Source organism: Budorcas taxicolor, chromosome 17 (genome assembly GCF_023091745.1).
Source record: "Budorcas taxicolor isolate Tak-1 chromosome 17, Takin1.1, whole genome shotgun sequence".
Classification (NCBI taxonomy): Eukaryota; Metazoa; Chordata; class Mammalia; order Artiodactyla; family Bovidae; genus Budorcas; species Budorcas taxicolor.
In genome coordinates, this window is record NC_068926.1 from 14,701,831 (window position 1) to 14,718,307 (window position 16,477).

General features: G+C 44.8%; 1 protein-coding gene across 1 annotated transcript in view; it reads left to right on the forward strand.

Annotated features, from left to right (window-relative positions):
* Window positions 1-803: 803 nt before the first annotated feature.
* Window positions 804-16,477, forward strand: part of FREM3 (FRAS1 related extracellular matrix 3) — a 101,731-nt gene continuing 86,057 nt past the window's right edge. Inside the window, exons 1-2 of the mRNA XM_052655072.1 lie at window positions 804-5,979; window positions 7,523-7,612. Coding sequence (XP_052511032.1) covers window positions 804-5,979; window positions 7,523-7,612 — 5,266 coding nt within the window. The remainder of the gene's footprint in view (window positions 5,980-7,522; window positions 7,613-16,477) is intronic.

A 16,477-nucleotide genomic window follows, 5' to 3' on the forward strand; every position in this document is an offset into this window, starting at 1 on the left:
GTTCAAGTTCACCAGTCTGGATGCTAGTGCTCTTCCCCCCAAAACTGAGAAGGAGAAATGTCGGGGTTATTCTGTAAGCAAGGAATCACAGGATTTGGAATAAGCTGCTTTATCAGGCAGACAGCTAGAAAATCCTATTTGCAAAAGGGCTCCCACTAGCATCTTTTATGTCCGAAGTGAGACTCAATGTTGGCTGGAAAATGCACTCCTGTCAGCGGTAAGGAAGAGGAATGGGGTTTCTTCCCACTCTCAGAAAGACCGTTGCCTGGATGAACGGACCGCTGGAGCGCAGTGTCTCACACGAGCAGAATTGACCCGATGGTCACCGTCTCGGGCCCTGGAGGACAATCCCGTTCAGCCCGCCGGGAAGGAGAGTATCCAGACCGACTGGTCCGAGGCAGGCAGCCCAGGGTTGCACGGTGGCCGGCCACCCCTCCAGGCTCCAAGGTAGGTAAGATACCCTGGGTAAAGGTACCAAGGGGCAGAGGGGAGTGCTCCTGCACGCTCCTAGGTCTCCGAGCGCTGGGGCACATCTGGACAACTGGCGCCTGCGGTGGACAGACTGGAGAGGGGGAGGGGCAGCGGTGGCTGCGCCCCTTCCCCCCACCTTCCCCCCAGCACGCCCCTATCCACCCCCCGCTGCTTTCACCTGCCGCAGCTGAAGCGCTGCCCCCTGACTCTTGTTGAGTCCGCTCGCCCGCTCCAGAGTGGATAGCAGCTACCGTCTCCACCGCCTGCTCCTGCTGCTGAACGGGCCACTCGGAAGACAGGATACCCTCCAGGCAGCCCAGCGCCAGGGCCCCATGGCTGGCATTTCTCCGCGCCCTGCTGGGATGCCCCGGCAGCTTGCCGCCGCGCTCGCCTACCTGCTCCTGAGCTGCCCTGCCCTACAGGGACAGACACCCTCGCCTGAGGCTAAGCCCCCTCGGGCGCCCTACCTGCCCACCTGGGGCGCCCTCGGCCGCAGCAGCCCCGACGGCCCCAACATCCTGCTCGCCAACCCCGGGCTCCGGGTACCCGTGGGCCGCTCGCTTTGGCTCGACCCGCTCCGGGATCTGGTGATTCGAGTGCAGCCGGGGGACCGGTGCGAGGTGACGGTGTTGGACGCCCTGCCGCCGCGCCAGGGCGCGCTCTCCCCGCGCCGCTTCCCCTGCGCCTTCGGGCCCCGCCAGGTCCGGTACACTCACTGGGGCGCCCGCAGCCCCGGACGCGCGCGGGTGAGGCTGCAGCTGCGCTACGACGCCGGGACTTCCACGCTCGCGCTGCCCTTGGTGCTCGCGGTGGACGTGGTCTTCCACCGACTGAAGCTGGTGACGCGCAACCGGCCTTTGGCGGTGGAGGAGCTGCGCGGCTGGAGCCACGCCATCGACAGGCGAGTGCTGGCCTTTGCTTCCCCGGAGCCCGGGACCGCGGCCACGCGCAGGTGCCGGCTCACCCTTGTTCCCCCCGAGGGTGGCCCACTGCCCAAGTATGGGCGTTTGGTGGATGCCGCGGGGGCCCCTCTCCCCAGGGCCAAGGCCATAGACTGTGAGGCTTTTATCCGGGCTGGGGTGCGCTACCAGCACACCTCCCCCACCCCCTCGCCCAACCGGGACTATGTGCCCATGGTGGCGGAGCTGCTAGGGCCAGGGGACCCAGGAGCTGAATCGGAGTTGCTGCTCCGAGAACATTTCCAGCTGCTGGTGAGGATCCTCGAGGGATCCGAGAACACGGCGCCCAGGCCCAGCCTCGCAGCTCCGATGACGCTGGAGGTCAATCAGTTCATGCTGACGGCCCTAACGCCCGACGCCCTGGCTGCGGAGGACAAGGAGTCTAATGCCGATGACCTGGTCTTCAACATTCTCAGTGCTCCCATCACCACGCCGGGGCACCAGGGCTACGTGGTCAGCACTGACGACCCCCTGGGCCTTCCAGTGTCCTTCTTCAGCCAGCGGGAGCTGCAGGAACTGAAAATTGCTTATCAGCCCCCAACGGAGAAATTGGATGCAGAGCACCTCTTCCAACTGGAGATGGAGGTGGTGGACACAGATGGTGCCACCTCAGACCCCTTTGCCTTTACGGTGGTTGTGAAACCCCTGAACACCCTGGCCCCGGTGGCTAGCTATGAGCGGGGACTACTACTTTTTGAAGGTCAGTCAAGGCCCCTCTCCAGCGCCAACAGCCTTCAGATCAGTGATAGTGATCACCTGGGAGAGGTGAAAGTATCTGCCATCAGGGGCTTGAGACATGGGCAGCTGGTCGTGCTTGGGGCGCCAGCAGGGTGCAAGCATTTCACGCCGACGGACCTGGCAGCAGGGCGAGTGGTGTACCAGCATGATGGCAGCAACACCTACAGCGACAACATCGTCTTCCGGATGGAGGATGGGCACCACCAGGTGGAATTCCTCTTCCCTCTCACCATCATCCCTGTTGATGATGAACCACCAATGGTCACTGCCAACGCCGGGCTCTCTGTGACAGAAGGGCAGGCGGTCCAGGTCTCCCCCTTTGTCCTGAGTGCAATGGATATTGACTCTGAGGACTCGACCATCCACTTTGTGCTGGAGGACCAGCCTCTGGAAGAAGAGGAAGAAAGAGGGGGGGATCTGGCTCCCAGTTCCTCCAGCTCAAGGCAGCATCTGGGGGAGATACTGCTGCGGCAATCGGAACCACCTCGGGCTCCTGAAGATGAGGGCTGGTATTACGTGGGAAAGGAAGGACTTTATGAGAAGGTGGTGACTGAGTGGCTTCAACAAGACATAGTGGAAGGGAGACTCTTCTACCGCCATCTTGGACCCCTTGGCTCTCAATCCATAATGGCCCAGATAACTTTCCATGTGCAGGATGACCATGACCCACCCAATCTATCCAAGCAACATTTCTTCACCATCAGAGTCCAACCAGTGGATCTGCAGAGTCCAGAGCTGTTTCCAGGAACTACCCTAGAAATGACCGTGCAGCAATACCAGCTCACTCACTTCCAGAAGAAATTCCTCCAATATATTGACCGGGACTCAGATGACCAGCACCTGTGGTACACCCTGCTGATGCCCCCTACTGACACAGATGGCAACCACCAAGTCCGGGCTGGAGAAATTGTGCTCACTGATTCACCAGACACACCCATTGTGCACTTCACCCAGGCCCAGGTAAATCACCATGAAGTTGCCTACCAGCCCCCCCGGAAGAAGCTGGGTATTGTACCACGGATTGTGCAGTTCACCTACCAGGTAGAGGATGCTGCAAGCAACAGTGTACCTGGCACATTCACATTATTCCTGAAGCCTGTGGACAACCAGCCTCCTCAAGTCACCAACAGAGGCTTTACCGTCTTAGAAGGAGAGAGTTTCAGCCTCAGCAGTAATGAGCTCCATGTTTCAGACCCTGATACAGACATCGACCAGATTGTCTTCATATTAGTTTGGGGTCCCCAACATGGACATTTGCAGTACTTAAAAAAATGTATGGTCCCAGGGGAATATTTCACGCAAGCTGATATTGTTAATGGGAGTATCTCTTATCAGAACCACAGAAACCAGGCCAGCAGTGATACTTTCCATCTGGAGGTAAGTGACAAGGTGCATCACATACCCATCACTGTCCAGATTTCTGTGCCTCCCGCAGCAGCTGACAAAAGTCCCAGGACCTCTATTATAGGTAGTGCATTATTAGATGTGTCCATAGATGTACTAGAAAATACAGCCACTGAGATCACCATGGACATCATCCATGGTCTAAAGGGCATGGGCGACTTGATGCTCTCTTTCACTGTGAAAGACAGCCCCAAATTGGGTACTATTCTGGTGAATGGTTTACTCACAGAACGGTTCACCCAAGAGGACCTCACCAGTGGGACAGTAGTCTATGTCCACACAGGAGGTGAAGTTGGATTCCAGAAGCAGCATGATGCCTTCAGGCTTGCCCTCTCCAAGGATTCTCATCAGTGGATGACGGGAGATAGCACAGTGGAAGAGGTGCAGGTTCAGGTGGTTGTGCTGCCTGTCAACAATGTGGCCCCCAGGGCCTTGGTCAGGGAGCCTTACGTTGTCCATGAAGGTGGGAAGAGTGCCTTGACCTTACAACATCTCAGCATTGAAGATGCGGACACTCCCCAAGATGAAATTCTCTGCACAGTGACTGGTCAGCCAGTCTCTGGCTACCTGGAAAATATGACACCAGCTCCTGGATCAGAAGAGACCCGGGCTGGTTATCCCATCAGCGCTTTCTCCATCAGAGATGTCCAGCTAAGACATATCAACTATGTACAGAGTATCCACAAGGGGGTAGAACCACAAAAAGATCAATTCACCTTTTATTGCTCTGATGGCATCAACTTCTCCCCAAATGTCTTCTTTCCTATAATGATCTTACCCACCAATGATGAGCAGCCTGAACTTTTTGCCCGTGAGTTTGTGGTACTAGAGGGAATGAGCATCGTCATAGACACCCCACTGCTCAATGGAGCTGATGCTGACCTGCCACCAAACGAGCTTCACTTTCAGCTCACAGCCCTCCCTCGGCATGGGCGAATTATACAGCAGCTGGCCACAGAGAGCCAGCCCATCCGTAGCTTCACCTTACAGGAGATTCAGGAGGCCTCCACCGTTGTATATGAGCACGATGACTCTGAGACCACAGAGGACAGTTTTGAGGTCTGGCTGAGTGACGGCAAGCACACCACCCACAGGACGGTACCCATTGTGGTGATCCTGGTGGACGATGAAACCCCTCGGCTGACCATCAACAATGGGCTGGAAGTAGAGACTGGACACACTGAGCTCATCACCAATCGGGTCCTCAAAGCCACAGATCTTGACTCAGATGATAAGAGCCTCAGCTTTATCCTCCGCTCTGGGCCTCAACAAGGGCTTCTACAGCGACTGGGAAAACCCAGCGGGGAGGTGAGGAACAACCTCACCCTGGGAATGAACTTCACCCAGGGTGAGATTGACCGAGGCCTCATCTGTTACACCCACACAAGCCAAGGACTTCATGACCTTATCAAGTTTGATGTGACTGATGGGATTAACACTTTGCTAGACTGCTATTTCAACATCACCATTGGCAGCTTAGACAGGGTCTTCTTCCCTGAGGTGGTTAGCAAAGGGGTCACCTTGACAGAAGGTGGCAGAGTGACCCTCACCACCGATCTGCTAAACACCAGTGACATCAGCAGCTTTGATGAACAGCTGCACTTTAGCATCACACAGGCTCCTCGCCTGGGGCACTTGGAAATCTCTGACCACCCTGGGGAGCCCATTACCTCTTTCACTCAGCGGCAGTTGGCTGGCAACAGGATAGTCTATGTTCGCACTTCAAATGATGAGATAAAGGTGGACAGCTTTGAGTTTCAAGAGACTGGTGAGCATAATCCCGTGTTTCAGACCTTCAGGATCTTCATCACGGATGTGAATAATAAGAAACCTATCATGACCATCCGTAAACTGATACTGCAAGAAGGGGAAAGAAAATGCATCACTCCCTTTGAGTTGACAGCGGAAGACAAGGATACCCCGGATGACCTCCTCCTCTTTACCGTCACCCAGGTCCCCATCCATGGCAGGATTGTGTATAATGGCAGTCGTCCTGTGACCACCTTCACCCAACGGGACCTGAACGAGAACTGGGTTTGCTACTGGCACGATGGCAGTGAGACAACTGAAGATAGTTTCTCCTTGACTGTGACAGATGGCACTCATGCTGATTTCTATGTCTTCCCAAACACTGCTGTGGAGACACACAGACCTCAGGTAATGTGGATCCACATAAGAAACTCCCTAGACAGCAGGTTCTCCCAGACTGCCTTTAACAGAGATGCCCTGGCCTTGAAGCAGCTTCACCCTGGACATGTGGGCTTGCTGATTACCAGCAGGTCTCTGAAGACAGAGGATTGGGACAGTTCCCACAGGCTCCATAAGTATAAAGTAACCAGAGGACCGGTGCATGGCTTCATTATCAACACTGGCCTTGGAAATGAGAGCACGCGAGTTTTTACGCAAGGTTAGTACACAGTGTCCCCTGATGCCTTTCTCCTGCTCCTTAAGTAGATAAGATCTCCCAGCTCTGCATGAAATTGTCCTGACCTCAGTCCTTTAGCAGAAAGATTCTAATTCTAATGAAATACAGTGGAATGAGAAATTAACAAACAAAGGCAACAAATCCATTATCAGCTGTTTCATCGGCATGCTCTTTAAACTGGTTCTCTCATTCAATCAGGTTTGTAGTTACACATTAAAACTGCCAAATATAGGTGGACAGCTTCTGCTTCTGAAATATTATAAGATTACAATGATTTTGAAAAGATCAGTTTAAGTTTGAATTTTAAGTAAAGAATAACATACCTAGGAATCACTTGCATAGTTTACCAGTAAGTCTGGATTTCTGAAGATAGTGGTTTGGTGTCTTGATTTCAGATATAAAAATTACACTGCACATTTTATTGTACTATTCAAATTCAATTTCTGTATCTAGAAAATGCATATAACTAAGTTTGCCTAGGGCCACTTGGAAATGGCAACCCAGTATTCTGCCTGGGAAATCCCATGGGCAGAGAGGCTTGGCAGGCTGTAGTCCATAGCAAATAGTCTGACAGGACTGAGCAACTGAACACAAACGCATGCACAGAAGTTTGCCTAACTATGGGAGTATATGTTTTAATGATCATTTTTCTTTTATATTTGTTGTTACTACTAATGGTGAGCTAAAGGCAGGTCCCTCTGGCTTCCCAGGCCATAAGACAGTGGTACCTTTGACTGCTCTTCACATGGTCATGCAACTTTTCCATGTAGCTCTATGCATGAGATGTGAAGAGATACATGGAATTTTACACATCCAATACACATAAAGCTGGATGCAATTTTAGAGTAAAACTAAAGAAGGTTGTTTAAAAAGCAGTTTCTTTACATTTTCAGAATTGCTTCTAAACCAAGTGAAATCATATCAGGTTCTATAAAAATTGTTCTTGCAAACAAATACCCCAAAATGCAAATTGTCTTGAAAATACTAGTATTAGCAATACAAAAACACAAGTATAGACCCAACTGACACATTCTCAGATATCCAAGAGAATGGGCAATAGAAAAACGTCATGATTTTATTCTTATTTCCTTTTTACTGAGGATGCAATATTTATTCTTGTTTAAATTCATTTCAACAAATAGTTCATGAGTATCCGAGTATTTCAACCTTGGATAGAAGGCCTAACACCAGCTGGATTAAGCTGTCTGTAGAGGACCATGGTATTGTGACGTGTGCGTAGGTAGAACCTGGGCATCCTTCTTGGATGCCCATCTCGTCATCCCAGAGATCATACACAGAGTAGCACAGCTACAGAATTTTAAATTATAAGGTTCCATTTTTTTGCTATTGCAACTTTAAATTCTTAGTAACCTTATTATTTTTAAAAAAGTTAGATGTGTGTTCAATCATTTTTAAATTTACTAATTGTAGTATTTTCATGCCCTATAAAAAACACTGAAGTTCTCATCATACTCATTTTCTGTGTGCCAACACGGCGTGTGTACGATGCTTGCTCTTTTACTAGCTGACATTGATGAGATGAGGATCTACTACATCTTGAATGAAGGCAGCAAGGCAACTAAAGACATCTTCTACTTCTCTGCCGAAGACAAGGGTAAGTCAGTATTGAGACCATACCTGGCAGTCTTGGTTAAGTCAAGTCAGTATGAGAGGGAAAAGAATTAAACCATGTACATAGTAATCACAATCAGTAATGTCATAATATCGCCAAATGAATTCTTTTGGTTTTATTTGTAGTCTTCTGCCAAAGCATCCTTGACAAATCACTTTTTAGGAAGGGAAAGCAATGAAAAGTTTCAGTAATTAATATGAAGTATTTTACCTGACCAAGGTTATGTGTGACATCCTATAGGCAAGTAAATTTCCTCTTCAAGAGGATCTGAGAATGTAGCTGGTAGTTTGTCTTACTCTAAAACTAAAACAAATCTACAGAAGGGGAGGTTGGGATGAATTGAAAGACTAGCATTGACATATATACACTACCATGCCCAAAACAGAGAGCTGGTAGGAAGCTGCTGAATAGCTCGGGGAGCTCAGCTACGTGCTCTATGATGACCCAGATGAGTAGGATGGGGGTGGGGGTGAGAAGGAGGTTAAAGAGGGGGCAGATATATGTATATGACCAGCTGATTCACTTTGCTGCACAGCAGAAACTAACACAATATTGTAAAGCAACTATACTCCACTAAATAAAAGAAAAGAAAAAAATGAAAATAAATAAACCTAAAAATCGATCATTAGATGTTGTTAGGCATTTTAGCCCCAGTACTGAGTCTTAGTGACTCCTTGATCTTAGAAGTGTAATAGTCCTAGACGGGGTGAATGACTGGCCCACAGGATAGCTTTCATTTAAAAACATGCCTATCTATGCTGTGCCTCTGTGAAGGTACTCTGTCTTCAAAGTAGCATACTGGGCAGCAGCTAGTTAACAGAAGGCACTTTCTTTACTCAGCCAGGGATGTACTGATTATGTGGTCAAGAGCAATCATTTTGCAGTAAGACAGGATAATTGCAGAAATTATGTCCATGTACCACTTGCCACTCTATAACCTTTTTCTGTATAAATCATTACTCATTCTCAGTAAATAACATGAATTTTCTGCCTGAATCATGTGCAATCAGTCAGGACTGTATTTACTGAAAAACAGTCTTCAATGAGAGACAATATGGTATACCGAGTTTGAATCCCAATTGGCCCCCTGTGACCTTGAACAGGTTACCTTGTCCTTTCTGTGATTCATTTCCCTCATCTCTAAAATGATGGTCTTCTTACCTCTTCCAAAGGGTCACGAGATAATGTACGTAAAGCACTTGACTCACGTTGTTGTTGTTCAGTCGCTAAGCCATGTCCAACTCTTTGCAACCCTATGGACTATAGCCCACCAGACTCCTCTGTCCATAGGATTTCCCAGGCAAAGACAATGGAGTGGGTTGCCATTTCCTTCTCCAAGGGATCTTCTCAACCCAGGGATTGAACTTATATCTCCTTCTTGTCAGGCGGATTCTTTAGCACTGAGCCACCTGGAAAGGCCATACTTGGCTCACAGCAGATGCATAATAAGAGTTAGTTACATTCTCTGTTTCTGATGAGACTGACCACAGTGGCAACCACTGATCCCTCCTCTCCATCTTTTCACTTAGAATTTAACAGACCTTTCCTTCTTTCCCTAAGTTCTCAAAAATCAAAATTACTACAAACATGAGGATGAATTTAAGCCTTCTCAACTGATTCACTAAAGTAAACACTTATAAGATTCAGATGCTTTATAATGATTTTTTTTTCTGTTTTTGAGGATGACATGAAAAGATGTACATCTAACTTGGACACTGTGCTTTCTGGGCAACATCAGAGACAAGAGTCAATCAGTGATGGTAATAATGTGAATTTTATACAGCTACCATTGTTGAGTGCTTTTGTGGGCCAGTCACTGCAAAATAAAAAGCAAATGTTAGTTAGTAGGCCCATTTTTACATGAAGACACTGAGGCTGAATAACTTGCCTGAAGTCATCTGAAGGTGAACTGGAATTAAACCCAGATCTCACAGATTCCGAAGCCAGGGCTTTTAACCACTAATGCTATGCTGCCGTTGTTTTGGGAAACTGAAATCATGAGCAGAAGTCAGAGAACAGGGCACACAGCACTGCCTAACCTGGCAAAGAAGCACCTTATAAATTCAAGTGGTCAGAATGGCCAAACAAATTCCAGAACATTTGAGGACATGCTTGCTTATAGTCGGATCTTGAAGCGTATGCATGTCCATAAGCTAATTAAATATTTTTTAATATTTATTTGTTTAACAGTCATTTAATTCAGTGGATGCTTTTAATTGTTTTCTAAGTACTATACATGGAGCTAAAATCCATGTCTATCTGTGTGGAACATTCTTGGAATAGCTTACAAATTCTGACGAAAGACTCACTCTAAACTTTTTTGTATTTGCTATTTTAAAAGTTCATGACTGTCTATCTTTATAATAGCCAACTTAATCGTTTTTTCTTTTTAAAATTTCCCCACTTTTTAAGGTATTTCCCAAATGGAATGTTTAATGAAACTTGCGCTGTGGTCTATTTTTTGTTTGTTTGTTCTATTTTATTGAAGTATAATTGATTTATAAGGCTGTATTAATTTCTACTGTATGGCAAAGTGATCCAGTTATATAAATATATACATATATCCTTTTTTATTCTTTTCCATTATGGTTTATCCCAGGATATTGAGTGTAGTTCTCTGTGCTATACAGAAGGTTCTTGCTGCTTACCTTTTTCATATGTGTGCTGTATACCTGTCAATCCACAGCTCCTCTTTTATCCCTCCCCTGCTTCCCCTTTGGTAACCATGCGTTTGCTTTCTGTGTCTGTGAGTCTGTTTCTGCCTTGTGGATAGGTTCCTTTGTGTCATATCTTAGATTCCACCTACAGCTGACATCGTATGGTATTTGTCTTTCTCTTTATGACTTACTTCACTTAGTATGACAAACTCTAGATCCATCCATGTTGCTGCAAATGGCATTATTTAATTCATTTTTATAGCTGAGTAGTACTCCATTGTATATATGCACTGTATCTTCTCTACCCATTCCTACGTTGATGGACATTTAGGTTGCTTTCTTGGCTATTATAAACAGTGCTACAGTGAACACAATGTGACCTATTGATAATCGTCTTTCCTAACGACATATAGCACTGGCATAAAGTACTGCTTCCGGTTATTTAAGGAATTTGGGGTGGACACTCTTCCAGGGATGTATTTTTCACTACTGGGTTGGAAACAGACTTTGTTGTTATTTGCGGCACCAATGTTGGAGCCATTAGAAGATTGCGCCTTGCCTCCAGAACTATGCGGTATGCCTGTCCATGTAAGACCTTGCACCAGAGTCTTACAGGTGGAAGTACTGGCAAGATGACCCTAGCGTTGCAATTTATTGAAACCCCAAGACTGAAGGCAGGAAAACAGGAAGGCTTCTAGCTCATAGGCTCTGAAACCAGGCTGCTGCTGCTGCTAAGTTGCTTCAGTCGTGTCCGACTCTGTGTGACCCCGTAGACTACCTGGATTCAAATCCCGGCTTCACTGCTTAATGGTTGTGTATCTTTGAGAAACTCTGCTTTGGTTTCCTCATCTGTGAATCAGAGGTAATTATAGCAATTGCCTCATAGGATAACTATGAGGATATTATTTGTTTCCTATTGCTCCTATAACAAATTATCACAAAATTAGTGGCTTTCAGCAATGCAAATTTATCATCTTATAGATTAGCAGGCCAGAAATCCAACATGACTTTTACTGAGCTAAAATCAAGGTTTGGATAAAGATGTATTTCTTTACGGAGCTTCTAGGGGAGAATCCATTTCCTTGCCCTTTCTAGCTTCTAAAGGCTGTTCTCTTCCTCCAACTTTGAAGCGGGAAGCAGCTGGGTCTTTCTCAAGGTGCTTCACAGTGATTTTCTGCCTCACTCTTTCACTTACAAGAATGCGTGTGATTTACATTCGTTTCACTTGTGTAATTCAGCCAAATTTCCCTCATCTCAAAATTCTGAATTTAATCATATCCTCAAAGTTCTTGTTACCATGTAGTATAACTTATTCACAGAGTCCAGAGATTAAGATATGGACATTTTTGTGCTAAGTCGCTTCAGTCGTGTCTGACATTTTTTGACCCTATGGACTGTGGAATGATGCTAAAGCTGAAACTCCAGTACTTTGGCCACCTCATGCGAAGAGTTGACTCATTGGAAAAGACTCTGATGCTGGGAGGGATTGGGGGCAGGAGGAGAAGGGGACGACCGAGGATGAGATTGCTGGATGGCATCACTGACTCGATGAATGCGAGTCTGAGTGAACTCCGGAAGTTGGTGATGGACAGGGAGGCTTGGCGTGCTGTGATTCATGGGGTCGCAAAGAGTCGGACACGACTGAGCGACTGAACTGAACTGAACTGATGGACTGTAGCCCGCCAGGCTCCTCTGTCCATGCGATTCTCCAGGCAAGAATAGTGGAGTGGGTTGCCATGCCCTCCTCCAGGGTGTTTTCCCAACCCAGGGATGGAATCCACATCTCGTGTCTCCTACACTGGCAGGTGGGTTCTTTGCCACTAGCACCTCCTGGGAAGCCCAGGCATCTTTAGAGGACCATTATTCTGCCTACCACAAGCATTCTGGGAATCAACACACATCAGGCACTTAAGAACCCCTGGCACATAGCAAGCACTCAATAAATATTAATATCTTTAGAATTATCTTTAGAAATACAAAGTTTGTATTTCTCTTCTACATAAAGAGAATTTTAATCATTTATTCCTAGAAATCTATATTTAGATCACTTGATTATAGAAGGTCAAATTTTATACTATTAGGGTAAATTTCTTTATTGGGGTGCTGCCTGGAAACCTTGGTTTTTTATCTCTTTTTCTCTGCCCACTTCTAAACTGACTTCATATTTGGAAGTTCACTAAGGGGCCAAGGAAAAAGAGGAAGTAACTTAAACCCACCGTTCTTGTCTTTTCCACTACACACTAGGTGGCTTTACACGGGAATATCATGCCTGTTCTCACCGTGTTTTCCCTCTCAGTTATGCCTTTTCCCTTCTGCTCTGCTATAATCAAATGAAGTAACATATATCAGAAATATAAGGCCTAGCATTATTATTCCCTAATAAATTTGAATTTTCTTTTTTTTCTTTCCTTTCACGTATTTATGGACATAACTATACTTGTGTACACAGATAAACTGGGAAATCAAACAGAAATTTTTTACAATGTACCTAATTTGTAGATTCCATCAATTTCTGAAGTTTTGAATTCTCCAGCCTAAGATTATTTCAGTATAAAATCACCATCTACTTTGTAACATCGATGGGAAATTTCATTATATTCAAGGTTGTCGTGAAAGCCACTGGTAAATGGGAAATACATTTTAGATTTCTAAAGCTCTGAACTGTGCCAGTTAAGCCAAGTGTCATGTTCATTTATCATCCTCTCCCAAAGTTATTATATTCACAGATTTATGTTGAAGTTTTGCGTAACTCTGCTATACATAATGATGAATGGTCTTTTCCACTTACCGTAGAATAATATTACCCTAAATTTATATATGACTTAATATTTCTACACTTCCCAGGCGGCTCAGTGGTAAAGAATTTGTCTTCCAAGCAGGAGATGCAGGTTCGATCCATGGGTCAAGAAGATCCCCTGGAGAAGGAAATGGCAACCCACTCCAGTATTCTTGCATGGAAAACCCCATACAGAGGAGCCTGGTGGGCTACAGACCATGGGGTCACAAAAGAGCTGGACACGACTTAGTTACTAAACCACAACAATAATATTTCTACAGAGTGTTTCACAAATGTTATTCCATTTGATCCTCACCACAACCTGTGAGATGGGAATTGTTATTTCAAATTTTAAGATGAGGAAATGAGCTTGAGGAGTTAAAGGATTCAGAGAAAGCATCAGAGGAACCAAGTCAATTCTTCCTAATAAGTCAAACTGAATAGCTATATGGCAGTGAGGCAATTTCAGTTTGAGGATGTACTGTGAATATTTAATTGTGTTCATAAGGCCAAAAACAGATTATTTCATTTTTCTCTTAATTTAAATTATTCAGTATTTAAAGCCAATTTGATCAACACTATGCATTTTAATATTTGAATTTGACCTGATACTTGTTTCATGGTTCATGTGAGTACTAATTTTCTGTTTCAATGAGCTGACTTTTTCAAGCAAGTGTGAAAATAAAATGCATAATAACAGATAAAAAGGGCTTTGAGGAATAATAATACAACTAATCATAAATCCAGTATATCTGTCGAACATGCAATTAAGGTAATATCACATTTATTTACAACTTTAACCTCTCTAAAATCCACTGAAACATTCAAAAGCAAGGCAGAAATGTCACTGAGTAGTCAAATTATCAAAGTCTTTGGCCTGAAATTTTCACACCTGATTCAAAAGAGACTTTTCTTAGAGTCTGTTTACTCTTATTTCCCAAACAAGTGTAATTGTATTTTAAATAAAAGTAGCAGGAAAAAGTGAGTAGGATTTAAAAGCAGAAAAAGTTACAGAATGCAGAAGACATAGGTTAAAATAAGCAGATAAGGAACTCAAATCCATGAGAATTCAAAAGGCAATGTAACAACGGGATATGACCCAGCGATCGAACCTGGGTTTCCCGCATTGTAGGCAGATGCTTTACCGTCTGAGCTACCAGGGAAGCCCAATGTATGTCTACAGCTACTTATAATACACATAGCAGAAATCAGAACTGCAGTAAGACTAAAAGACATTTTGCAGGCGTTCAAGATGATGTCATAATAAATCTATATTTATCATTAAATGAAGAAACCCCAGTGGAAAATAGTGTTAAGTCATAAAAGATGTTACATTTTCATATAAAACACATTTATATACTACATAACCATGAAAACGTCTAAAACATAGATAGAAAGATGTCAAAATGGTTTACAACGACAATGATGGATTGTAAGTCATTTTTATTTCCCTTACATTTTCTTGGGTAAATGCTTTTGCAATGACCATGATTATTATCTGAAAAACTCAATTTCCGCTTAACAAAGTGCACTCTTGAATACATCAGAACCATCTGGTTCAATAATATAGATTTAAGTGGCTAACCATGTGATACTGGCTTATAAATGATTCAAAAATGTGCCAGTTAATAATGCAAAGAATTCAAAAATTCAAACAAAAGAGAATCAGGGCAGATGCTTCTCAGGCAGAAAGTAATCAACGGTTAGGCTTGCTGACTCTTTCCTTCATGAGTCCTTCTTGGCTGTTTCTTTAATTCTTTTGCAAAAGGTGGCCAAAAATGAGTTGCCAGCCCTTGGGTGATCAACAAGCCAGGCAGGAGCAGAGGAACAGAGAAGACAGCTAGAGGGGCAGAGGGAGCTCACTACCAGTGTTTCCACATTCAGCAGAGCCAGTCTCTGGAAGAATCTGTTCAGAGCTGTGAAATATACAGACACACAGGGCCAAGTTTGCTGATTTGGTGTAAATATAATTTTGTATCAGCTATCACATGATCTATACGCTAGATAACTTCCCTTTGTGTCATTCGTGATTCAATTAGATTTTGTTCATTTTTGTTTTATACTGAAACCATTGATTTTTTTTTTAATTGTAGTTGATTTACAATGTATTAGTTTTAGGTGTACAGGAAAATAATTCATTTATATATTTTTATACATAAAAAATATATTAAAAATACATATATATATTTATATATGGCTTCTCTTGTAGCTCAGTCAGTAAAGAATCTTCCTGCAGTGCAGGAAACCCTGGTTCGATCCCTGGCTTGGAAAGATCCCCTGGAGAAGGAACTGGCAACCCACTCCAGTATCCTTACTGGGAAAAATCTCATGGATGGAGGAGCCTGGTGGGCTGCATTTCATGGGGTCACAAAGGGTCAGGCACAACTGAGTGACTAACAATTGCTTACTTACTTACTTACATATATATGTATATGTTTTAGATTCTTTTACCTTATAGGTTAGAAACCATTGATTCCCTATAGAAAGATAGAAAAGTTACTTCCTATTTATCTTTCAGCTCAGTTCCGTTCAGTCACCCAGTCATGTCTGACTCTTTGTGACCCCGTGAATCGCAGCACACCAGGCCTCCCTGTCCACCACCAACTCCCGGAGTTCACTCAGACTCATGTCCATCAAGTCAGTGATGCCATCCAGCCATCTCATCCTCTGTCGTCCCCTTCTCCTCCTGCCCCCAATCCCTCCCAGCATCAGAGTCTTTTCCAATGAGTCAACTCTTCGCATGAAGTGGCCACAGTTCTGGAGTTTCAGCTTCAGCATCATTCCTTCCAAAGAACACCCAGGACTGATCTCCTTTAGAATGGACTGGTTAGATCTCCTTGTAGTCCAAGGGATTCTCAAGAGTCTTCTCCAACACCACAGTTCAAAAGCATCAATTCTTCAGCGCTCAGCTTTCTTCACAGTCCAACTCTCACATCCATACATGACCGCTGGAAAAACCGTAGCCTTGACTAGACGGACCTTAGCTGGCAAAGTAATGCCTCTGCTTTTGAATATGCTATCTAGGTTAGTCATAACTTTCCTTCCAAGGCGTAAGCATCTTTTAATTTCATGGCTGCAATCACCATCTGCAGTGATTTTGGAGCCCCCCAAAATAAAGTCTGTCAGTGTTTCCACTGTTTCTTCATCTATTTGCCATGAAGTGATGGGACCAGATGCCATGATCTTCGTTTCCTGAATGTTGAGCTTTAAGCCAACTTTTTCACTCTGCTCTTTCATTTTCATCAAGAGGCTTTTTAGTTCCTCTTCACTTTCTGCCATAAGGGTTGTGTCATCTGCATATCTGAGGTTATTGATATTTCTCCCTGCAATCTTGATTCCAGCTTGTGCTTCTTCCAGCCCAGTGTTTCTCATGATGTACTCTGCATAGAAGTTAAATAAGCAGGGTGACAATAT